Source organism: Miscanthus floridulus, chromosome 17 (genome assembly GCF_019320115.1).
Source record: "Miscanthus floridulus cultivar M001 chromosome 17, ASM1932011v1, whole genome shotgun sequence".
NCBI lineage: Eukaryota > Viridiplantae > Streptophyta > Magnoliopsida > Poales > Poaceae > Miscanthus > Miscanthus floridulus.
Window position 1 is genome coordinate 39,465,478 of NC_089596.1, and position 25,733 is coordinate 39,491,210.

The 25,733-nt window shown below is 43.9% G+C and overlaps 1 protein-coding gene and 1 long non-coding RNA gene across 2 annotated transcripts; both read left to right on the forward strand.

The window, feature by feature from the left end:
* The first annotated feature begins 11,530 nt into the window (after nt 1-11,530).
* Nucleotides 11,531-14,543, forward strand: LOC136516420 (cysteine-rich receptor-like protein kinase 6). Its single transcript, XM_066509806.1, has 7 exons — nt 11,531-12,464; nt 12,694-12,822; nt 12,990-13,123; nt 13,209-13,419; nt 13,537-13,774; nt 13,866-14,016; nt 14,106-14,543. The coding sequence occupies exons 1-7, from the start codon at nt 11,603-11,605 to the stop codon at nt 14,448-14,450; spliced, it is 2,070 nt and encodes a 689-aa protein (XP_066365903.1). The 5' UTR covers nt 11,531-11,602; the 3' UTR covers nt 14,451-14,543.
* A 2,727-nt stretch (nt 14,544-17,270) lies between these two features.
* LOC136515018 (uncharacterized) lies at nt 17,271-17,868 on the forward strand. Its single transcript, XR_010773929.1, has 3 exons — nt 17,271-17,330; nt 17,416-17,490; nt 17,576-17,868. It is a non-coding gene; the product is annotated as an uncharacterized lncRNA (long non-coding RNA).
* The last annotated feature ends 7,865 nt before the right edge of the window (nt 17,869-25,733 follow it).

Here is a 25,733-nt window from a genome sequence, read left to right on the forward strand (position 1 = left end):
TGAGTGTACCCAGAGGCCGGAGACGGCCTTGGCCTACGCGCTCCCGATGTGGAGCGCCATGGCCAAAACGACAAGGTCTGGCAGCGAGTAGGGGAAAGACTTGGGGGGCTCACCGTTGGTGTCGTGGGAGATAGGGTGGTGATGTAGTGGCGGTTCGAGGCCGTGTAGCTTCGGATGCAGTGCAGTGCTGCTGTAGCTGATCGTGGCGTCGGCTCCTGCTCCGGCAGCTTTGGAGGTGCTCCGATGGCGCCTCCTTCTTCCTCCTCCCTCTCCCTTCCTTCTTCCTCGCCCTTCTGCTCTCTTGGCTCGGGTGCGTAGTGGATGGCCACAAAGTGGCGGCAGGGCGTTGAGAGAGCTCAGGGGCTCCCGGGGCCAGGGCTTTTATAGCCAAGCTCGGCCATGGAGCTCGGTGAACGGTGGATGGAGACCGAGGGCGATCGGAGGCGTGGGCTTAGCATCCAATGGCCCGTGCATGGTTGCGTGGGCACGGCACCAAGCGGACAAGGCCATGCCCTAGGCGTGACCCCTTGGCCTGCTCCTGCCAGCGCTGTCGGCCACCGGTCATGCGGCAGTTGAGGTGTGGGCAGAGAAGATGAACAGGAAGCTGACAGGTGGGGCCCAGCAGGCAGCGACAGCAGGCGAAGCGGACGGGCCCGTGGGCGTGAGCGGCGTGCTGGGCTGGCTCGTGGGCCGCGTGCACGCGCGCTGGGAAAATGGGAAGGGGTTGGCAGGCCGGCTGGGCTGGCTAGCTTGGGCCGAGCTGCTGGCTGCGAGGCCTTCTCTCTTCATCTCTCTTTTTCCTTTTTATTTTATTTTTCTTCTCCTTTGTTTAAATTTCAAATTGATTTGAAATTTGAATTCAAAATTGGTGTACCTTAGTCATTGTAGTTTTAGATATGAGGCCCACAACATTCTTATATAAATATTAGGAATTTATTTAGCTATTTTGTATAACAAAAATAGGTGTAGTTTTGTTATACAAAAATAGAATTAGTTTTCTCTTTAAACTTTTATTCTTTGGTTTGAGTATTAATTACTTTATGGTGTATTACTTTAAAGGAGTTGTTAGGCATTTCATAAAACAGATGAAAATCCAAATCACCATTTTAGTTAACAATGTATGCTATGTTTCTTTTGTCAGCATTTAAATAAACTTGATAACAAATGACATGCCATGCTCATGAAATTGTCTAGTTGGGTTTCTTCTAATGCAACACCTAGGGTTGGCTCCTACAGATGTCACTCAACATTACATGGGGTTAAAACAAAAATTTTGTAGTTGGGATTTTTGGTGTGTGGATTTTTAGGTTGTTACACCATCTTTTCGTCGACCACATAGAGCGTAGCCATGTGGATGACCTCTATCAGATCAACTTCCTTGAGGCCGACCAGCTTGCCCCAATGGTAAACAAGATGCAAATCCGAATAGATCTTTTGGACAAAATGCTCCACACCATACTAGAGGAAAGTCCTGAGCCATACTCCGAGGCATCTGCCAATAGCTACCCATCTTTCCCTCTAGGTTTGGGGAGAGTGTTTTTCATGGTTGGCCACGATAGCGTTGCTGTCGATGGAGAAACCAGTGTCCAGCACTGTGAGAGTGAAGCCAAGAACACTAATCATCAATGATGTCACAGTGAAGAAGCACAAAATGCCACCCAAGCCACCAGAGGTGGCCCACCACCTCTCGTCCATAATCTCCAACAAAAGTTTCTCATGGTGGATAATCAGTGAGTGGAGCAGACACCGAGCGTGAATCTGGCTATGGCCACCCTCGAGTTGGCTAGACTCCCTCAAATGGTAGAGATACTCAAGATTCAAGCGCTGCTCAAAGTAGCTCATGCCCAAGTCAATGACATCCAAAATTGGATGTGGCCACCTGCAAATTGGCTAGATAGTGAGGCCATCTCCACTTTCACAAGAGGACTCCATCACCAACAGGAGCTGTGCTCCAAAATTTACCACAAGAGGTACTAGACCATAGGCGAACTCCTCAAGGTTGCAAACTCATACATAGGCTTTGAAGAAGTTGATTGGCTAGAGGGATCAAGGGCTGCACAGCCACATCATCGCCTATCGAAAACTCCATCAACAACATAAAGCAGCCACGCGCTAAGCAAAATTTCAATGCTGCCTATGAAGAACTCCTTGATGGTCCATGACTAATTCACAAGAACAGCAAGCACACCGTGCGGTAATGCTATGGCATGGCTAAAGCTTTCCACGATGAGGAGCAGAAATGGCAAACATGCAAGGATGACAAGTCAGACGATGGCAAAGGGGAGGTGCATCTTAAGGGCGCATGACCTACTACCCAAGATGCCAACAAGACTGTCGCCACAATTTTCGGAGGATGCCCCACCTCCGAGAGCAAATGCTAGCAGAAGCTCACCACTCGGCAGGTCATGTCGATCACCAAGTATGATGCGATCGCTGATCCCAAATATCTGAACTAGTTGAAGCATCCTATCATGTTCAATAGGGCCGACCAGTGGGTAGATATCCCATACCCTGGGCGTTTCCCACTCGTGCTGTATCCAACCATCCTCAATGTGTGGTTCAAGATCCCGTTGACGCTGGGAACAGTCCCATTGTTGATACTCATACTACCGATTCTCCAACTCAGCACACATCTGATAGTAAGGAAATCATATGCTTAGCCTATTCCTCTGCAATAAACATGAATAAAAATCTCCTCTTGCCATTGTAGATATCAGCGCCGAGAATCTAGAGCTGATTCAACCAGATGCTATTGGTGCATCACCAGCTGATCCCCCTCATCTGATAGAGGCAACTACAGAGAAGGTACTATATCTTTTCACCATCCATTTTTGTGACAAACTGATTCATACCTCTTAATCAAGATTTCCCCTATATACAGGCACCCGATCCTCCAACACAGAGTTGTTTTTTCAATCTTTAGGAGTATTTTGATGAAGATGAAATCAGATCATCTGCCGCCTCTTCTGCTGAATCCTTGCTAGAGGAGACCAGAAATCGACTGAAAGATATACTGCCTGTATTTGAGAAGAACATAGTCGATTTGGTCTAGGATACTGAATCAATGCAGTGAGTCTTCTTGGCTATTCAGGGTGATCCATCTCCAGCTCTCTCCAAGGTCCTATCATATTTGCCTATTTTTGAAGATCAGACCTTGAAGGTGAAAACAATCCGGAGGAACTTGTCCAACCATGAAGTCTTGCTGGCCAAAAGGGACTCCAACATGCAAGAGGTCAAAGAATTGACACAGTCGATTGATGCTCTGAAGAATTCTTCCCTCGGGACTAATGCAGAGTTGTCTCAATTGGAAGCCAAACATGCAGAGCTTGAGAGGGAGCTAGAAAATGTGAAGGCAACCATTGATCATCACAAGTCTACTTTGGCTCAAATACCTGATGCCATCAAACAAAAAAAATAGGAATTATTGGCCAAAGTGAAAGAAAGTAGAACTATCTGTAGCAGCCTTGAGAACGCCCCTGGAACAGCTGAAGAATGCGAGCACAAGATCACAGAGGCTAATGTTGTCTGGCTTGCAATATTGAAAATCATTTAGGATGTTCTGAACATGTAATCCATAGGTCGACATATATATCTTGTGTACGATAACTATATCTGTCTTGTTGTATTTCTTTCTTCGGTCGAGGAGCCGATTTGAAAACAGCCGATCCCAGATTTATGATCTTGATCTTAATTGAATCTAAAAACATGGCTTTTATTGAGAGAACCTCTCGACTTTCTATCTTCAGTCGCCTAACGCCGCATTTTTCTCGGTATTTAGCGTGTCGGTGCTTCGCTTTCTATTAATTGTGGTTGCCTTTTGTACTTCCTTGAGGCATCTGTCTCTTCACTCTGTGGCTTCAAATACTAGCCAAGGGCTCTAGCCTCAAACACATCTATACTTGCAACTACTCCTGTTCCTTTGCACTTCTCCACATTTGCAACCCTATAGCGATTTTCTCCCTCTCCAATAGATCCAAGCAACTTCATGGCCGGTGAGGACAACCACGGTAAGCGCGCGGCGGAGGAGACTCTGGAGGAGAACATGCCGGTGAGCCAGTGCCTCTGACGCATGAGGTGAGATTGGTGCCTTCCGCTTATGGTGATGATTTGCAACTTTCTGTTCATAGGGGTGAACTCTTGTTCCTAGGTTTATTATGAATGACAGGCTTCATCCTCTTCCCAGGGCTGGTGAACCTTCCGATGCCGTGTCCTCCACGCCATCCTCATCGTCGGATTCCTCCGATTTGTATAACGGCGACGATGCTCGGTGTTTCCTTCGGGAGTGGAGGGCGGCTCAGAACCACTACTTCGAAGCGACTCGAGAAAATGGCCAACTCGAGATCCGTCTTGGGGTTTCTCAGGCCACTCTTCATGTGGCTAAGGAGGAGGCCAGTGCCGTTCAAGTACGGCTGGCCGAGTCTAATGCTATGGTAACAGGTAAGATGATCTTCAAGGATGTTTCCATTCTGATTTCTTACTGCCTTCATCTTGATAGTTTCCTCCTTTTCTATGATCATCAGCCCTGACGATGCAGTTGGAATCTCTCTAACTGGCAGCGAACACAGCTATTGACGCCGTCAAAGCCCATGGCTCCCTCATCAATGCTCATCTCCACGATGTTCCAGCCCGTGTTTGGGGGATCGCCCTCCACGGTGTTTGTCATGGTGCGGCGGTGGCGCTAATCGCGACACAAGTTTAGACTGGGTATGAACTCCATGCCATGGAGGCTGGTTTCCCATCGGGCGACGGCCCTGAAGAACATGAGGACCTGCTAGAAGAGTTTGTCATGGCAGCGGAGGCCATAGTGGACATCACATCCGCTCAAGATGTAGTGAACAAGGTCTTCGATTAGTTTGTACTTAGAGTAACCTAATGAACAAAGACTCATGTTCTTTCATGAATGTATCTTAGTACAATGCTCCTGTGCATGACTGTTCTTATCTTTTTTGTTTTTGCTCTGTAGGCGATACATATCGTATCGGCTTTTACTATCTTCGAAGATCTTTCTTTTTTGAACTAGAGGCGATATCTTCCTAGTATCGGCTATTAGAGCCGAGAACGAATCGGCTATCAAATTCAGATGTTAGGATAACATCTCTTCATGCATTTTTCATTCCAAAGATCAAACGATCGATCAATCCAAGTCAAGCATCCTATTAAGCAAAACAGAACTTCTCTTAAGAAATCCATTAACTCTGAATCGCATTTATACTTTAACTCAGCATTCACATATGTCGGTCTAAACCCATCTCCAAGACTCAATGCTTATTTTTTCTTAACTCAATGGCTGACGCGATGCCACGATTATTGATCAAAACAAACTTTCAGAGCCAATTGCTTGAACCAGCTTTTAGCCATCGTTATTAATCCTGATGAAGCCTCCTTCCCATGTTTTGCCATAAAGGCATTCAAAGTCTCTTAACTCCCAAAACGCTGGATCGGCTATCGCAATACTCACAGACTCATCAGCGTGAACCACCTCAACATCATCTTCATGCCATTGAATCAAACACTGATGCATGGTCGATGGCACACAACAGTTTACGTGAATCCAGTCATGACCAAGGAGTAAACTATATGATCCTTTCCCATTGATGACAAAGAACATGGTGAGTAGAGTTTTACTCCCGATTGTCAACTCGACGTTTATTGCCCCCCCCCTCCCCCGAGTCATGGATGTATTTCCTCCAAAGTCTCTAAGCATCATGTCAGTCTCAAGCAGATCTCCTGGTCCCTTGCCAAGCTTACAAAAAGTAGTGTAAGACATAAGATTGACAGAAGCACCTCCATCCACTAACATTTTGTTCATCGGCTTCCCATCAACAAAACCTTTCATGTATAAAGCCTTCAAGTGCCGATGTTTGACTGGCTTATCAAATATCGCTTGGTGTGTAACCGTCAACTTGGCAACCATCTCTTCATACTCTGATTCATCGAAGTCTGAGTAAACTTCCTGATCTACCGGAGCTCTGAATTCTGATGGCAACAAAAAAGCCATTTGGATATTAGCCGATGGTTGCTTCTTATCAGCTATTTGCTTGGTATGCCACACTTGAGTTTTACCGGATGGCTGAGCCTGTTCCATCTCCTTATTCCTTAGGCGTTGCACTCTTCTCTTCTGGCTTCTTGTTAAACCTCCGAGGCACCATTGGCCTTCCTGCCAAACATGTTCCCTCTGGTTGTTTCCTTCTTCATGATCAACCTAGTCTTGGTCAACAACTCTCTTTCCCAGCCGATCATGAATACTTTTATTTTTTAAGCACCGATCCATGTTATTATGATGATATGCATTCTAGGCATGGATAGACCGGAGGTTGATTTAAGATTGCCTAAACTCCCAATATTGATTACTGCATTCTGGACAGTCATGTCTGGTAGGTAATTTCAAACCTTCATTCCAGCAGTATCTGAAGAAAGGACAATTCTAGTGCAATTCGGCTTGCTTCTTTTCATACCTCTCTTCTTCTAGTTGATGCTGGTATTTTTGATCCTCTAACCATTGCTGATGATCTTTTTCCTTCTGCCACCGCCACTTATTCAATAGGACCCGAGATGTGACTTGTGGCCTCGTCACTCCATCCTTTGACGCTTCCCCCTGCTCGTATCAGCTCTTCTACTGATCAAGATGTTTTTTAACCTCTCTGTATTCATCAGCCGATATCTGCATCTTGGGATCGACTATTCCATCTTTTCTTGATTTGGCCGATGTTAGGACCTTAGTTTTTCCTTTGAATATCCCAACATCAACCATATTTTGATCTCCTAGGAAAGGATTATCATCAACTTTCATCTTCCGAGGCGTATCGAACTTGAGCCTCCCTTGCTGAATAGCCCTCTGTATATGCTGCTGGAAAATTCTACACTCATTAGTGGAATGAGAAGTAGCATTATAGAACTTGTAGAACTTCTTATTCTTCAACTGTTCAGGGGGCAACATAACATGATTGTCCGGCAATTTGATCTGGCCCTTCTCAAGTAAAAAGTCAAAGAGCTTGTCCGATTTCGTGACATCAAAGTCATAGCTCTCCTCGACTCTTCTTCCCCAAGAATTTGGCACCATTACTGTCTTCTTGCCCCAATTCCAATCAGCTGCAACAACCTCCTCTTCTTCATCTTCATAGCCGTCATCTGCTGAGTATGGATCATAAGCTTTGACTACGGTGGTACTCTTCTGGAATCGGGTGTCTCTGCGCATACTCTAGAATTGGCTGTTGAGCGCTACTACTCATTGAGCCAATTGACCCAAGTTGTCAAATTCTTGTCCTAGCAGCTTTTCCTTCCACATTGGCAGCATTCCTTAAATAGCTAAAGCAACTAGCTGATCATCGGCCAAACTCAATGAGAAGCACAAATTCCTAGTCTCTCATAATCTCTGAAGAAACTCAGTACCCGATTCATTAGTCCTCTGTATCATGGTCATTAGATCGGTGATCTTCTTTTCTCCAGTCCTAGTGTAAAAATATGTATGAAACTTCTTCTCCAGGTTAGCCCAATTGGCAATGGAGTTGACTGATAGTAACAAGAACCAAGTGAAGGCTAGCCCTGACAGGGATAAGGAGAAAAAATGAACCTGATGGGCATCCTCAACTGATGCTTCACCCAATTATGTAAGATACCGATTGACATGTTCTATTGTGCTTGTACTGTCTTGACCAGTGAACTTGGTGAACTCTGGGAGCCTATAATTTATAGGAAGAGCGACCAAATCATACCATTCTAGATATGGACGTTTGTATGAAAAGGTCAACCCTTTTGGCTTTAGACCGAACTGATTCTTTATCATCTCAGTCACCTTTAACAGCAACTCATCAGCTTGCGGATTTGGATTTCTCGGTACTTATTGACCCATCTGTGGATTGAAATCCCGCGTGCCTTGATATCCTGGATTTGGCATCATGTGGAGGGTGTTATAATCCGTGCCATAGTGATAGCCTTGTGGAATCTCAATCTGTTGGGTCCTTTGCTGGCTTGCTGCTTGAAGTATCTGATTATAGACATAAGGATCTATATCTCTACGGATCTTTTGAATTGATGGTGCTATTTTTTGAGCCAGCGACGGTATGTGGCCTGATATGCCAAAATTGATCATCTGGTTCTGACTTTGCCCCGTCGGCTATTGTACATGCTGTATTGACAGTCTAGGATTGTACTGTACCTAATTCGTAGCAGTGCCTGGAGTTTGTTCAGATGAACCTTGAAGTGTCTGGACATCACCATTACCAGCTGGTACTGCTTCTTGATGGCTGGTACTGACTTGATTAGTCCCTTGAGTCGACGGATCTGGAATGTTGTAACAAGTCAATCCAACCTGACCAACTGGAATCCCATGAATCGCCTCTTTCATGGCGTTGTGAAATATGTCAACGAAAGCTTCATTGCGGCTTGATATGGCATCACAAACAGATTTGTCTATGGCTTCTGTAAAGAAACACCTGTCTTCAGCTTCAACTGTATATATCTGCTCGTGTAGTAGAACTCTTGGTAGTGGAAATTTCTAAATAATTGTGCTGTCACGTGTTTTGGTGTAGGACAACAAACACTTCTTCTGAAATTCTTCTGTAGCTTTGCTGATGGTATCCTTATCTTCATCAGGTAGGTCTTCACAATGTACCATAAGGATGTTGTCGTTGTTGTGAGCCGCCATGACGATTGTGGGGTCCCACCGGGCGTGCCAGAAACGTGTGTCGACACAGAATTTTTGCCTCCGTGCCGAGGACACACGCAGCAAGCCGAAAGGGTCCGCTTGATGGAGCAAATCCGCCTGGCTTCAGCACAAGGGTGGTCGATCCTACGCAATCCTCCCAAGACGTGCCAGTCAATTTAACCCTACAATTGATAAGGAGAGAAAGCTTATCAGTAATTAAGAGCAGAACATGCCGGTGTTACCAGATAGCCCCGAATGTGCGGCTCTGAGAGCCGATATGAGAGGAAATCGACTAAATAGCCAATCCCAGCATGTTCACAAGAATGAATCGATTAAAGCTCATGGGGTTGTATAAGAAGGATCGGTTATCATTCAGGATAAATGTTATTTAAGCAAATATTAATAAATGGCAATAAGATATCAATGATGATTGGTTTATACTGAGCCAATGATTACAAGTAACCGAACTCCTTTTATTTAAAGAAATAACTCAACACCTCTTAACCATTTAATAAAGGTAAATATAATGAACATGTTAGATCTCATCTATCGCCATGACCAGTGGGGCATGAGGCAGAATCATGCAGGTCGTAGAAACAATAATAGACTCGACGACCCTAACTCATTACTAATATCAGTGGGCCATGAGGCAGAATCATGCATGCCATAATACCATAACAAGATCGTGGGGCTAACACATCTTTTAACTTATCTCTACTTCAATGATCTCGTAATATGAACTGTTTGTGAAAGCATTCGATATCGGCTAAACAGCCGATTCAGGCATAGCGCACAGTTAAGGTCATGCCTTCTCAGGAATAGGTCTACTAACTAACGATCCCCACTCTATGATGCCAACAGTGGGGTGAGAGGCAGAATCCTATAGGCCGTGATGACGGGCCATGGAACAGTTTTCATTAACTAATAGATCTACTCAAGATCGGACACGCCTTAACCGCACGCTATGCACGATTAAGATTGACGCAAAACAGCCGATAAAAAATATAATTCATCGCTTAAGATGTAGATTAGATCAGTTTTAGATTAGCAAACGATGAGTTAAACAAGATATAAGGCCGATCTAGATCAATTTCAATCGGGCAGAGTGATATTGCTGTAATTAGATAAATAATAAAAGCAATAAGTAATATCGGTAACTTAATAAATCTACCAAAGACTGCCATACTAAGGTAGAGCCGATAACTTGACCTTGATCTAATTCAAGTAGTGAGGTGTGAGGCAGAATCACACAGGCCATACTTGAATTAGACAAGAATCGATAACTAGCCTATACCAGAGTCGCAGTGGGGGTCGACTGGATCGATGCAGCCATACGAACAGAGGTATAAACCATGACGGTACTTACAGACAAGTAGTGGAGGTCGATCGGATCGATGCAGCCGTACTCGCTGAAGAACTCGCCGAGATCTACTCTACTCCTACTCCTAAGGGGTGACCAGAGCCAAAAAAAAGTAATTGACTTTGTATTTGATTGATTGTTGACTTTACAATAGCCGAGGTTTGGTATTTATACCCGGAGCCTAAAAACGAATCCTACTTGAGTATGACTCAATACAAGTCTTTGGTATGAAGGAAATATTCCTATCTTAAGATAATCTGGACTCTAATCTTTTCCCTTTTATAGAGTCCGATATGCATCTTCTTGGCGTCAATCATATCATGTCATCGTTATCTGCTGACATCATTCGAAGAGAATGTATCCAGTGTTGTATTCGATCCAGCAGATATCAATCTTTACTCTATCGACTCCTTGATTGGCATAATTCTAGAAGTCTACGAGTTCCCGCGTTCTTCTCCCAAATTTTGGTGTAAACAGGGTGTTTCTTACGCCGCAAAATACAGAGAGGCTAGCAGCAGTTTTGCCCACCTACTCCCTCCGTCCCTTTTTAACTGTCGTTCTTATTTTTTGAAAAGTCAAACATAGTCAACTTTGACTAATTATATTTTAAAAAATATTTAATATTTATCATACATAATTAGTATCATTGGACAGATTATTAAATCTATTTTCACAATAAACTTATTTTAAGATACAAATATTGCTAATATTTTGTACAAACATAATCAAACAGTTTGACTGACACTCATAGACTCACCCCATAGCGACACATATAGGGATAGAGGGAGTACACATGTTGAGTGAAGGGGAGCAGTTGCTGAGAGTCTTTAGATGGTTGACGCTAGCGCTTAATTACTGACACTTACAGACTCACTGCCCACGGGTTGACGCTAGCGCCTCCAGCGGTACACAAGAGGGGCGTGCAAACTCTAGAATCGTGGTGTGAAGAGCGCAAGTTATCCGGCATGCGTAAGGGCACGCGCTAATCATTATTCATAATTAATTGTACTCTTTAAAAAAAACAGTCCCAGCATGCGCGTAAGGGCACACACTAATCACTAGTGCACTAAAAAGATATCTAAGATCTGATATATATATATATATATATAAATAAATAAAAAGATTATTACAGAAGATAGACAATAATACATTCGCGACCTTAAAAAAATTAGAGGGCGTCAAAGTGGTTATGACTTCAGGGCCGCATGGACAGACTACAGTCGCACCCTCGGCTCTCCCACTCTGGGTCCATTGGGCCGAGCACATCGACCCGAACGGGCGGCCCACTCGCTGAAGACTCTACCGGCGCGTGTCTGAAGATGGTGTCGATGCAGACGCCTTAAATGCGCATGGGCCCTCCGTGCAGGAAAAAGTGTCCGTCCTCTCCGCGGCCCCTCGACGCACGTCGTCGCTCCGAGTCCCACTCCCACTGGACGGGGGCACCTTGCACGCAGAGACCGAGCATATACTTCATACCACAGGAGCTGATTTCATTAGGCGTTGGAGGAGTAATAAATTATAATATTATTCTTATTAATATTATTATTTGACGCACCCGCACCTCTCTCTACCCATAGCCAGAGCGAGTACAGACCACCATGTCCACACGGTGGCCCAAGCCCCTCTGCCTTCCTCCCCAGATCGCCGGAGTTGCCTTGACCTTTCTCGTCGCCGTCCTCCACACACCGTTCACCTTTGCTCAAGAGCAACCGCCGCCGTGGCTAATTTGCGGCCCCTACCCTCCCAGTGGCAACTACACGGAGAACAGCACCTACCAAGGAAACATCAATCGACTCTCTGGCACCCTCCCCAAGAACGTCTCCTCCAGTCCGGTCCTCTACGCCACGGACAGCGTCGGCTCCGTCCCGAATATCGTCTACGCACTCGCTCTGTGCCGTGGCGACGCCAACACCTCCTCCTGCGAGAGCTGCGTGGCGGCTGCCTTCCAGGGCGCGCAGAAGGGGTGCCCACTCTTCAAGGACGTCTTGATCTTCTACGACCTCTGCCAGCTCCGCTTCTCCAATCGCAACTTCTTCCCGGACACCGACAATTTCATCACCACGTACCACCTCGTGGGCTCCCAGGTGGTGAGCAAGCCGACGGACGCGTTCGATGCAGCCGTCCGCCTGCTCGTCAACACCACGGCCGGCTACGCAGCCGAGAACTCGTCCAGGAGGTTCGCCACGGGGGCGGAGGGTTTCGATGGGAGCAACCCCAGGATTTACGCGCTGGCGCAGTGCACGCCGGACAAGACGGTGGACTTCTGCCAGAGCTGTTTTGGCCCCATTATGCCCGAGGATTTCAGTGGGGTCAATGGCGGGGGAGTTTTCGGAACCTGGTGCAGCTTCCGGTATGAGGTGTATCCTTTCTTCTCCGGCCGTCCACTCCTACAGCTTCCAGTCTTCGTTGGGACGCCGACGGCGCCGGCGCCAGCGTCTGCGCCGGCCACTAGAAGCCAAGGTAAGATGAATATAGACAACGTATTTTTCCCCCATCAGGCCATCAGTTAATGAAATCTAAAATGTTTGATTAGATGCATGTATCTCAGCGGTTCAACTTTTTATTGGAAAGCAGAGAAGAAATGTACAAAAATAGTACATGTTTAAGCAAACGCATGTTTCATTCAGATTAAGTTAGCAGTCTAATTAGGATTTTTTTTCATACAAAATCAGTGGCATTCATTTTGCAGAGAAATCGATGAATAAGGCGGGTAAAGTATTAGAAATTTTGATGCCTGCAATTGCTGCAATGCTGGTCATAACCGTCATATGCTTTTGGACAAGGCGGAGAAGATTAGCAGCACAATCTTTTCAACCTTGTAAGTCCTCTTATAGCATTTAAAAAATATGAAATAGCAGTCAATTAATGATTTCAATAGGCAGACCAGCAGCGACAGAGGTGACTAGCTACTCTCTTACTATATGTCATTTCGTTAAAAGATCATATAGGCTTACTTTGCATCGTTATGTACTTATCTTCCAATAGACTCAACTAGTTCAGACGATATTCAAGGAGGAGACGATATGCTCCTTCTGGATCTGTCAACATTGCGAGTTGCTACAGAGGACTTTGATGAAACAAAAATGCTGGGGAAAGGAGGCTTCGGTATGGTTTATAAGGTACAATGCAACGTCATACAGTGTGTAACTTCCATATGCTTTGTTCACCAGTTTTTTATGGTTAAATATCTTTATACTTGGGCAGGGAGTCCTACCAGATGGTCAAGAAATTGCGGTTAAAAGGCTTTGCCACAGTTCCAGACAAGGAATTGAAGAGCTGAAAAGCGAGCTAGTTCTGGTTGCTAAGCTTCACCACAAGAACCTTGTGAGACTTATCGGTGTTTGTTTGCAAGAACATGAGAAAATACTTGTTTATGAATATATGCCAAATAGAAGCCTTGATACCATTCTTTTTGGTAAATCTCTTTTCTCATGGGTTTTAAACTTTTTATGGAATCATAGTGCCGTAACATTAAAGGCCACCAAAAGCTTGAATATAATTAGCACAATGTTAATTCTTGTTTGAATGCTAGATTGTGAGAGAAACAAAGAGCTAGATTGGGCAAAAAGATTTAATATTATCAGTGGAATCGCTAGAGGTTTACAGTATCTCCATGAAGATTCTCAACTGAAGATAGTTCACCGGGACCTGAAAGCGAGTAACATCCTATTAGACTTTGATTATGTACCTAAGATCTCTGATTTCGGCTTAGCAAAGATTTTTGATGGAGATCAATCAAAATATGTCACTCGTCGTGTCGCTGGGACATAGTAAGTACACCATCAGCTAGCTTTCGCCTTAACAAGTATTTATAAAGATATAGATCATGATGCTGTAAAGTATATAATCCTCTTGTTGCAGTGGTTACATGGCACCCGAATACGCCATGCGTGGTCTGTATTCAATCAAGTCGGACGTGTTTAGCTTCGGTGTTTTGGTTCTAGAGATTGTTACTGGAAGAAGAAACGGTGGCTTATATAACAGCGAGCAAGATGTTGATCTCTTAAATCTTGTGCGTGATTGCATATAGTGCTATCTATCTCTCCTGAACTCTTCATCGCTGCTAAATTCTTATGATACTACTCAACTTGCATGGTGCAGGTGTGGGAGCACTGGGCCAGGGGAAATGTCGTCGCGTTGATCGATCCATCACTGAACGACCATCCTCCCATCGAGCAGATCTTGAAGTGCCTTCACATCGGGCTTCTGTGTGTTCAAAGAAACCCTGCTGCCAGGCCGATAATGTCGTGGGTAAACGTGATGCTTAGCAGCAGCACGGTGCGCCTCCCGTCTCTTTCCAGGCCAGCCTTGTGCATCCAGGAGGTTAGTGCCACTGACAGCTCAGATGCGTATTCGCCGGAACGGCCAGGAGCTTCAGGGTGCACGGATAGGTCAGTGTTGATGTCATGTAACGAAGCATCCATCACGGAGCTCTCTCCAAGATAGTCTTGTTGACTGTTGAAGCAATTGGATGTTGAACCGGTCGTGTTAGGCCAAATGTTTGGTTTAAATGAATCTTGAACCAGCTTTTCCTGGAGATATTGGGCTTTCTGGGCAGCAGTATAGCATTTTTGTAATGTTCCTGGTGATGCTAACGTGGCTTATGCTCAATTGCTCAAAGCACAAGATTTTCTACGGAGCTATTTTCTGTACTGCCAATAGAGGTCAATTCGGATGTGATACCCTGATGGTGAAAGCACTGCAGTACTACACCGTGGAATTCCACAACGCATTAAAGATAAGATACCTGTACGTGAGGGGGACACGCCACTTTACAAGAGGACCCCCAATCATCCTCCCTCCGTTGAAAAACAACAATTCTAGATGCATTGATAAATAAAATATCTAAAGTTTGACCACGTATATAGATACATATAGATATTAATATCTATGACACCCGAGAGATATACTATAAAAATATATTTCATGATAAATCTAATAATATTTATTTAATATTATATCAGAAAAATTTATATATTTTTTATCTATAGTAGTGAAACTTAAGATACTTTAGTCTGGTACGGAGGTACAATTATATTCTTTTTTGACCGAGGAAGTACTAATTATTAGTGATTCTAACGCAGACCATGTCACGTTAGTTTTCATTCAACCCGTTGAAAAAAAATCTTAAAAAGTTTATAATAATAAGAAACATCTAGTTTTTAGTTGAGTAAAATTTAACCATGATCACAAATGATAGTAGCCATTAGATCTGTTATGTTTTATAAAACTTTATCCGCTTTCCTCCTTGTAAAAGATAATTCACATAACCCCTAAATTTGTATATAAATTATTCACCTTTGCCATTATAAATGACAATTTAGAATAACCACTAAATTTAAATCTAAATTAACCACATTTGTCATTAATGAAACATAATAAAAAACAACACCTAAATTAGTATCTCAATTAACCAATTCTGCCATTAAGAAAGACAATCTAAATTAACCGCTACCCCACAAAAAAAATCTAAATTAATTAATTGCCAATATATATATATATATATATATATATATATATATATATATATATATATATATATATATATATATATATATATATATATATATATATTATGGCCCGTGGGTGCTAGTCTGACAGCTAGAAACACAAGAACCTCTTTTGACCAATGGAAGTAGCCGTTGGAGGCTCGGAGTCCGACCGCCGGCACAGCAAGGGCACAGGAATCAACCCCAAACGACTAGTTTTTGTCCCTCCTCTATAAATAGAGGGGTGGCCGACCCTTTGGGAGAGTTGAGCGCCTTGGGGATGTGCTACCCACATGTTCTGCTTGGTTAATTTTAGCCCTCCTCTCATATATGCTTCGGTGATTTTGCATCTATGGTGAGAGTGGAGTGTTTCTAGTGCGTTGCATTGAGAGATTACATTGAATGTCACTAGGTGATTGTGGTGCAAGTTGGTGGTGCTTGTTACTCTTAGATGTTGCCACCTCCTCGATGTCTTGGTGGCAAGAGGCTCCATCAAAGCTTGCAAGAAGATTGTGTGGGGCTCTAGAGAAGGCATTGTACGGGGCTCTTGTGCTCGTCCCTATGAGAGATTGTGAAGAGCAACTACTAGTAGAGCAAGGTGTGAAAAGTACCAAGTGGTCTAGGCGGATCAAGTGCTAGAGCTCAAGTTGGGAGCACATCTTAGGGGTGAGCACAAGATTGTGGGCTTGCCACTGGCAGTAGCATCAATGAAAACCTTGGGCTTGCCTCAATGGGAATTAAGTGGTTGGCAAACCACCGAACCTCGAGGTAAAAATCACCGTGTCAACTTGTGTATCCCGCTCGGTTTGCAATCCCTTACACTGTCTTGTATTTACTTGTTCTTACTTGTGCTAGTGTTGTTGCTCTTGTGCTTGTTTATCTTGTGTAGCTAAGTAGTTGCTCTCTAGTTGTGCTTGTGTAGTGTAACTAGTTAAGTAGTGCTAGTGTAGCTTGCTTATTGTTTGTTTGCTCACTAGTATGTGTAGGAGATCTCGTGTGCTTGCTTGACTAGTGGCATAGGTTTGTGTGACCTTGCTTAACTAGACTAGTGTAGGAGAGCTTCCACTAGCTCGGCACTTTAGTTATACCTTGCATGGGATCTTTTATAAGGTGTTTGATAATATAGATAGAGGGGTGTAGTTATGTCTAAATGAATAGTCACTCTCAGAAATGTCTCGTTTAATGACATTTATGGCATGACATTAGGTTAAAAAGTCATTAAATCAACTAGTTTATGATGTTTTTTTTCTAGAGGTATCCCAACTCAGTGACATAAATAAATGCATGTCATAATAAATATCTTAAAACTAGTCTAATTGTATATTGTGACAATATTTGCCTTGTCATAAATATCATTATACAAATATCATAAATATGTGGCAAGGACGATGTGTTATAAATTATTTTATTGAATTTTTTTAACATTGTTATCCAAGGTGGTATGTGCAACACCTCGCACTACTGGAAACCGAATTCCCCTATCGGTAAGCCCTCTACTGACAAGATAATTATTGAATCAACAAAAAAAGAAAAATGTCTTTGCGTGGACTCTGAACCGACAGGGAAAAATAGTTTTCTATTGGTGTAAGTAGTACACATAGGAAAATTTATTCATTTTCTGCCGGTTCGAGTATTAGTTCAGGTTTTATATACACAAGGAAATTATATGAGGAAAAACTTCATTACCCAAAATTTTCCGTACGGCTGAAAAATAACTTCATTGGCCAAATTGTCCTGCTAGACGGCCAAGCATAGCGAAGGCAACCCAGATGAACGCCCTCTCCTCCCACCTGAGGCACCCCCCTCCCCTGCCTGGTTGCCTTCGCTATGACTTAAGGTATTGTCCTCTCTCAGGTATCTGCTCGTGTTTTGTTCATATGAGTTCCTCAATCTCACATTGAAACATGGCTGCTCTAAAATAGGGGAGGAGGTATGCTTTTCAAGGACAGCATTGCAGTAGCAAGACAGGTTATAGCGAGGACGCACAAAATACTATTGTGAGTGCATCTTTCTTTCTTACTTTGTACTATGATGAACAAAAATTAGGATGCGAGAAACTTGAATCGTTTTTTTGTATGCTAGGCTCAAATGGAGGTCATCGCTACTGAACCACCACAAGGAGGGCAAGTTGCAAAGACTCCAACCCAAGCTATAACTCAAGTTGTGTGAAACTCATGTGGGAACCTTATGTGCTGGTCCTATTTATAACTGTTATTTTCTAGTCTTTGTGAGAACCATATGTGAATTGTTCTAGTCCCTCTAGATTGGCAATGAATGATCTGATTTTGTAATAGATATGTTATCTAAAATGCAAGATATGTGTATAATATACTGTTGGAATGCATATGTGAATATATAATTGTTTGTTTTGTAAATGTCCTGTCTTAGTTTGGGCTAGCCTATAAATGAGGCTAAAAAATAAGCTGGCCTACTACATGGTATCTTCTAAGTGGTGAGTAAAAGCAATTGTCATAAAACTTTGTGACTTCAAAACCAATGTCATAGATTTATGACATAAACATATAAACGACACAAAACATGGTTTAAGGCGCATGGTCTTTGATGCTAGCTTTTTCATCATCTGGGTGTCACAAATGCTAATATATGACATAAATTCCATATATTATGACAAAGATTAATTTTAATAAAACCTCACATCTCATGTAGTGAGTTTAATTCTGCATTTGTTTTGGGCTAGCCTTAGCGATTAAGATTAGAAATGACTATTCATCTCCCTCTAGTCCGCTATCTTGACCATATAGGTTTGGAGTCCATGGTGTAAAGAAAAGATAAAATGATAAAAAGACAAAGACAACTACCGTTCCCCAACAATGGTACCACAAAGCTTGTGGACACCTAGCGCATGGGTGTCAACATAGCTTTCACCTAGGAGTCACTACGCTAAAACATGCAATCACTATCAGAGCATCTCTACTGTCGTGTCATAAGCCAAGGATCCAGAAAATTGGTAAGAGGATAATCATCTGGTAGTGATGGAACCTATCATTGCCATCTAAAGCCACCACCCGACAACAATATATCATTGTTGGTTCAAGCTACATATGGGCAGTGATAGATACGATATCACTGCCAAGTGATACTATGACCTGGCAGTGATAATTATGATATCACTACCAGGTGATGCTAGGATATCAATGCATTTGGATATTTTATATATGGGTTCATCACGTCTCACAGCTGTTGGTCCTCCACCCCGTCTAGCATCCTCTTGCACCTTAGAGACACCACTTAAATGGGTGCTAGAAGAATGTTTGTGAGGTGGCTATGTTATAATGTGTTTGTAGACTTCGATGGTAGCATTGAGTAAAAAAAAGGTCTTTGAACCGTATATGTATAATAATTACTAATTAAAGTGTTTATTGCTATATATATCATCTTTATCGACCAACTTTTTTTTGAGTAAATTGTATTTTCCACAAACCTTTACATTAATTTTTGTTGGGAATCAAGGATCAAATAAATTATTTGCCAGCACGGGTAGGTGTATTATCCAACGATGGTCACCACGATGATGCATGTCAAACGGTTGGGACTATATTACAGCCGGGTTAGAGATAGGCCAATAGTGATGTATGGACCATCCGGACAATGATTAGGATTGGGTACACATCTATCACTACCAATTGGTACTTTGAACCAGCAGTGATTTTGTGTAATCACTTCTGTTTGATATATTGAACCGCCAGTGATGTTGCATCGTCACTATCAGATTTTTGCACTTGCATACAAGTACGAGGCAGGCAAAGATATAAAGGAGCACGCGGAAGAGATCGCACAATCGCTGACCAGTTTGCATCAAGTGCATGAATATTTAAAAATAGAGACCGGTAAGAAGGAGCAAGAAATATTTGGAGTTAGAGTCCCAACATGGATATTTCGTTATAGAGAAGAAATAGTGTGGGTATATTGGGATAGTTTATGTTGACAGAATATCGTCGGCAGTCCTCCGAGGGGTATCCACAAAAGTAGATTGATCGGTAGAGGTGCGCGTAATCAAGAACAAGAAGATAACAGAGATGCAAGAGTTAGACAGGATCAGGCCGTCTGCATGACGTAATACCCTACTCCTGTAGTCTATTGGTTTGTATTGGCCATCGTATAATATTGCGTGTGTTTTGAGGGGTCCCCTACCTGCCTTATATAGTTGGAGGTAGGGTTACAAGTCGATTAGATCTAGGAGATAACATGTAAGTAATAACAGATTACAGGAATCACGGGATCGAGCATATCCTAACAAATCTCGTAGCATCTTCAGAATATCGCCCTTGATGTCTTGCGGTACACGCCGAGCAGTACCATGCACCGTAAGTCTTCATCTTGTGGGCTGGACCACCCCTGGCAGCGCAGCCCATGTAGTCTGCCATGGGTATCCAGGGTCGTACCCCCCACAGCTAGTCCCTGAGCGCCTTGTATCCGCTGTGCAATGCCGTCTTGAGCTTATCCGAGCAGGTGTAAACAAAGCCGAGCAGTTAGACTCATAGTCCGACCACCCTAATAAGTTGTTGAGCAGTTGCGGACCGTAACCGACCAGCTTAACTGTCCAGCCGAGCTCGGGCTTACCCAAGTAAGGCTTGCGAGAAGGATGTAAGGAGCTCAATTTTAAAATAAAAAATTTCCTTGCTGTGAACCAAGTGTGCCCACTTAGAGTCAGACCACGAGAAAGGGAGATAATCTTCTTCAACTTCAGGAGGCACAGAGTCTTCCAATGAACAGATTAAAGAAAACACACTCACCGAAAGTGAAGTGTGCCCACTTAGTCTCTGAGCCTAACAATAGGTGAAGTAGTCACGTGGTGCTAGGGTCTAAAGTGGTAGTCTTCAGGTGCTGGCCTAGTCCCCAATGTCATTGGAAACCAGTGTAGAAATAAATATAGTCATCACGAGATGATGTGTACACACGTAGTCCCCGAGCCTGCTGGAATATTTTGAAGATATCTTGTAACAGGGTCAAAGAATTTTTAATGAAAGCTTGCCAACGTCATCTGCCATGTACTTCATAAGACCCCGGATGTGCTACCCAAGATCAGCACCCTGATTCGAACAGCATGGAGCAACTTGATAGCACACCGATGAGACGTAGCAAGATCCAACCACCAAGGGAGTCCCTAGCTTAGCTGGAGACGCTTGCACGAAGAATTCGGACACCGAGGAGTACCCAGCGTAGCTGGCGAGCCCACAGGGTAGCTGACGATGAAACCCATGCGATGAGTAGTCCAACCAACTGGTCGGTGGCAAAGTGAACGCTGAGCAGGAGTGAGTGCTGAGTAGTCCGACCAGTTGATTGGTGGTGAAGTCCGTCCGATAGGTGGTCCAACCACCTAGACGATGATCATCTTGTCCAGTCCCTAAGCGTAAGCTCGTTGACCGAGCCGTGCCCCTACGAAACAAATGTGTAGAATAGGTAGTACATGATGTAAAAATAAAATATATAAACTTCGAAGAAGAATCAGCAATGGTGATGAAATAGCGTATGCAGCTCGGCGATCAGTTGGTGTGAACACTTAGTGTTATTCTGAAGATGTGTTTATATTTAATATAAACTGCCCGACCAGTTAGTGTGTAGCTGAGTCTTCAGCACTAGCTAGCCTGTTAACCATAATACAGAGCGCGGAGCCCATGCACGTGTAGGAAGAGTAGGGCATCGCTAAGGAGCCGCTGCTGACCACCCCTAATGCAGAGGGCAGGCGCTCATGCACGTGTAGGGAGAAGCCAGAGACAGGGTCCTCTCTGAGAACATCCGAGCATCAACATGGCTATTCGGGGATTTACCTTAGGCTTAGCGGTGTGTCATCTTTAAGATGGTATACATGAAAGAAAATTGTTTGGAGAACAAACATGGACAAAACAGCTCAGAGAAACATCATGGAGATATATGAAGGTTGGGGAATGTTTAGAAAAATGTTAAAGCATGACTTAGCTTTAGACAGAACATCTAGTTGGTGACGTATGGCATTATCTGGTCGGCGTGTACGAAATTGCCCTGCCCTCGAGCTTTTCGAACTGTCATCATGGTGGCGGTCACGGTTGTCATCATTGCGATGCGGTAGGCGATCAGAGCGAGTAGTCCAAGCGATGTCCTCCTTATGTTACTGGTCGGCGACGCGGGCAGCTCGCTTAGCGGCTCGCTTGATGGCTCGGACGGTTCGTTTGACAGCTCGGATGCTTACGCGAAGTCATAGGTGAACTGACGTAATCAGAGCCTGATGGAGTCAATCTGCGTGGGGAGGCAAAGTCCCTAAGCATGTCTGACCGAGGCGAGGGCACAGTCTAAGATCTTCCTTGCATGCCTATGATACGTGAGGTTGCCAGCATCTTTGGTGGAAACCCTTCTCCACATCGCGTTATCGCCAGCCACCTTTCCTGATTGCTAGTTGTCGTGATCCACAGAAACAATCTTGCGTATCCGATAAGAAATCACGTGCAACAAACAAGATGTGATTAGGTTTCTCCCAACTGAATCATGTAGACATACAGATATCTCTGGAAGTATAATAACAATATTTAATTAGGAAGCGACTTGACTTAGCTTTCTTAGATTGCTTGACTCCGATCTTGTTGTCGAGTGTTGCGTCTGTTGGAGGCGCATGGTTGGTGTTTCTATTGACATGAGCTAGGTGGTCCTCATCGGTTTCTCCATCCCATGGAGAACTGTCGATGCTGACATTAAAAATCCTGCCTCCATAGAAGGGTGGAAAAGGAGGTTGGACGACCATGGTTTCGACGATAATCTCCGTAGAGCCCTAGGACTCAGAGTCTAGATTTTCCTCTAGGATGGTGTGGAGGGATTCTTTGGGATGTTGGCCAATTTACAACATATTGATAGTCAGCGAGAGCTGGTCGGTGATCGGGTCGGTGAGAGGATAGATGTCTCTAATCTGGTTGGTGAATTTGTCCCTTAGGGCATCCTGATGGATGGTGGCCATATCCCCTGGAATTTCCCGATTGGCTTCCGATAGATCAGAACCGGAAGGTGGTCGATGCTGAACCAGAGTAGCCAGAGCCGATTCCATGAGGGAGAGGCAGTCGGCGAGCTTCTAGCCGACCTGATCGATGGATGCGATCAGATCATTGTTGCCAAAATGCTTTCTCGAGTAGCGGGGCAGCAAGCAGCAAGTTGTTGGTGAAAACAACCTCAGAGGCGATTCCGAGATCAGATCCGTCATTGCAGGTGTTGGTGTGGTTGGCGCAGAATCGATCTACACCGGCTTGATGATCTTTCCGTCTCCATCAGCATTGATGACCTAGGAGATCGATCTGACCGTAAAGACCTAGCAGGGATTTAGAGAGGACAAAGAGCCTAAAAAGTGTACCATCTTGTTCGTCATGGAAACAGCACGCACTCCCCTACCTAGCGAGCCAACTGTCGACATAATATCATTAGCAGTCCTCTAAGGGGTATCCCATAAAGGTAGATTGATCGGCAGAGGTGCGCATAATCAAGAACAAGAAGGCAATAGAGACACAAGAGTTAGACAGGTTTGAGCTATCTGCACGACATAATACCCTACTCCTGTGGTCTGTCGGTTTGTATTGGCTATCGTATGATATTGCGTGTGTTTTAAGGGGGTCCCCTACCCGCCTTATATAGCCGAGGGTAGGGTTATAAGTCAGTTAGATCTAGGAGATAACCGGTAAGTAATAACAGATTATAGGAATCACGGGATCGAGCATATCCTAACATATCTCGTAGCATCTTCAGGATATCACCCTTGATGTCTTACAGTACACGCCAAGCAGTATCGTGCACCGTAAGTCTTCGTCTTGTGGGCTGAACCACCCCTAGTGGCACAGGCCATATAGTCTGCCATGGGTATCTAGGGTCGTACCCCCTATAGTTTAATTTATACCAGAAGTGCCAACTCGACCTTCAAATACTTTCCTTCTAGACTATGTATGTACCATCGCCACATGATATGTCACACTGTGTCTTATAATAATGGATACATATAAGGATTGATCATTTCTTGCTTTTGTAGTATGGAGGCAACAACGTGTAGGACTAGAGGGATCAATTATGTGGCCTTGTTGGACCCTAACAGAGTAAACTAAAAGACATGCCAAAGAATTAATTGCAATGCACATGATCTTATCAAGGATGTCCCACTACTACAGAAAGCTAATTACCGTCGGCTCTAGAACCCCTATTACCGATGGTTTTGTCCCCGTTGGTGTATGTCGGCGGTGATCGGCGACCTTTATCTCCACCAGTTTCGCACCGATGATGACGATATTTTACCACCATCGGTCTGGCGTACCACACGGTTGTGATGGTGTCTTACCACCACCGGCCCGGCGTATGATCCGACAGTGATGGTGTATCCATCGATGTCGGGTCGACGTACCATCCGGCGGTGATGATGCATCCATCAACGCCAGTCTGGCATACCATCCGGCGGTGATAGTGTAACCATCGATGCTGGGTTAGCGTATGATCCGATAGTGATGATGTAACCATCGACATCGGCCCAGCGTACCATCCGTCGATGATGATGTACCTATCATCGCCGGGGTAGCATACCAACCGGTGGTGATGATGAACATATCAATGCTGAGCCATCCTACCATCCGACAGTAATGATGAGAACATCAATGCAGGATGGGCATAGTATTCAGTTGTGATGATGAGAACATCAACGCCGGTCCATCGTACTATCTGGCTGTGATGATGAGAATATCAACGCCAGTCCAGAGTACCATACGACGGTGATGTAGGTGCCATCGCACACGGTCGGTGCTCCCTCTGACGGGTAATGAGGGGCAGCGTCACCGCCACCGTTGTGTTTGTTCCGACAGTAATGTTTTGTCCATTACCGCTGGTGTTACCACTGTGCATCATTGTTGTTCACAATACATTATAGCACCAACAATATAGAAATTTCATGGCTTACGCATCGCCAGCAACATATATATTTTTTTAGAACACGACCGAGACAAATATCCATACAAAACGATCACAACAAACATAGTTTTAAACCACAGCGACATAACATCCAAATCCAACCACAGCGAATATATAGTTTTCAGAACACAAACAGACGTCCAAAATGAAACCGGCATTCCAAGGTCAGGAACTTAAGTGCCTTGATTAGATAAGGTGATGGTCTCCATAATGAAACCGCCAAGATCTTCGTACATCCCAGATATCTCTAAAATGGCCAGCTCCACTAAAGATGACACTATTGTCTGCAACATAAGAAAAAGGTGAAACACAGTTAAGACAAGCTTTGCTTCACAGTCTAAGTAGGTCGCTAGGTTATCAATTAACTGAAGGGCTTTAGGGGCCAACCTCTGAGCTAGAGGAGACATCATAGATGAGGCTGCATGCACATCATATTCATCCCACTCACGAAATCACTCCATAATGAAACCACCAAGATCATCTTGCAGCCCAGATATCTCCAAAATGGTCAGTTCCACTAAAGATGACACTACTGTCTGCAACACAAGAAAAAAGGTGAAACACAGTTAAGACAAGCTTTACTGCACAGTCTAAGTAGGTCGCTAGGTTGTCAATTGAATGAAGGGCATCAGGGGCCAACCTCTGAGCCAGAGGAGAGATCATAGATGAGGCTACATGCACATCAGATTCATCCCACACATGAAATCACTCCATAATGAAACCGCCAAGAGCTTGCAACCCAGATATCTCCAAATTGGCCATCCGAAAACAGTGAGAGTGCATTCCTGTAAGATGATGTCAAAATGGACATATATAATTGTTTTTTGCATTCATAATGTCCCCATGAAAAGTAGGTAGGCTAAACCACTCAACATGTAATGTGTACTACAAAATGAGTCATTTGCAACAAACTTACATGGCATGGCTACAAGTATGGAGGATATCTGACTTGTTAAACAACAAGCCCTTTGTCAATTCATCAAAAACTACAATCACTAGCTAGGTTGAAGAACCTCATCTCAACCTGCATTTGAGTACGTTGAACCTACAAAACAATTAAATGTATAGTTAGACACATTCACCTCGATGTTCACATAAATGCATTTATATATACTAACAAAACTGAAATGGTTGATCCACCACCTGATATGCCTGCCAAAGGCAAACTTTTTTGTAAAATTGATACAACTTCTACTCGATCCATGACACCAATTGCCTCCCATGGGTTGTCCAACATTGTGTTCGCTAACCATGAGTGCCTACACAATACTCAGGCTATAAGATTGTTCCTAGAAATAGCTGCTATGGATATGCACATGGA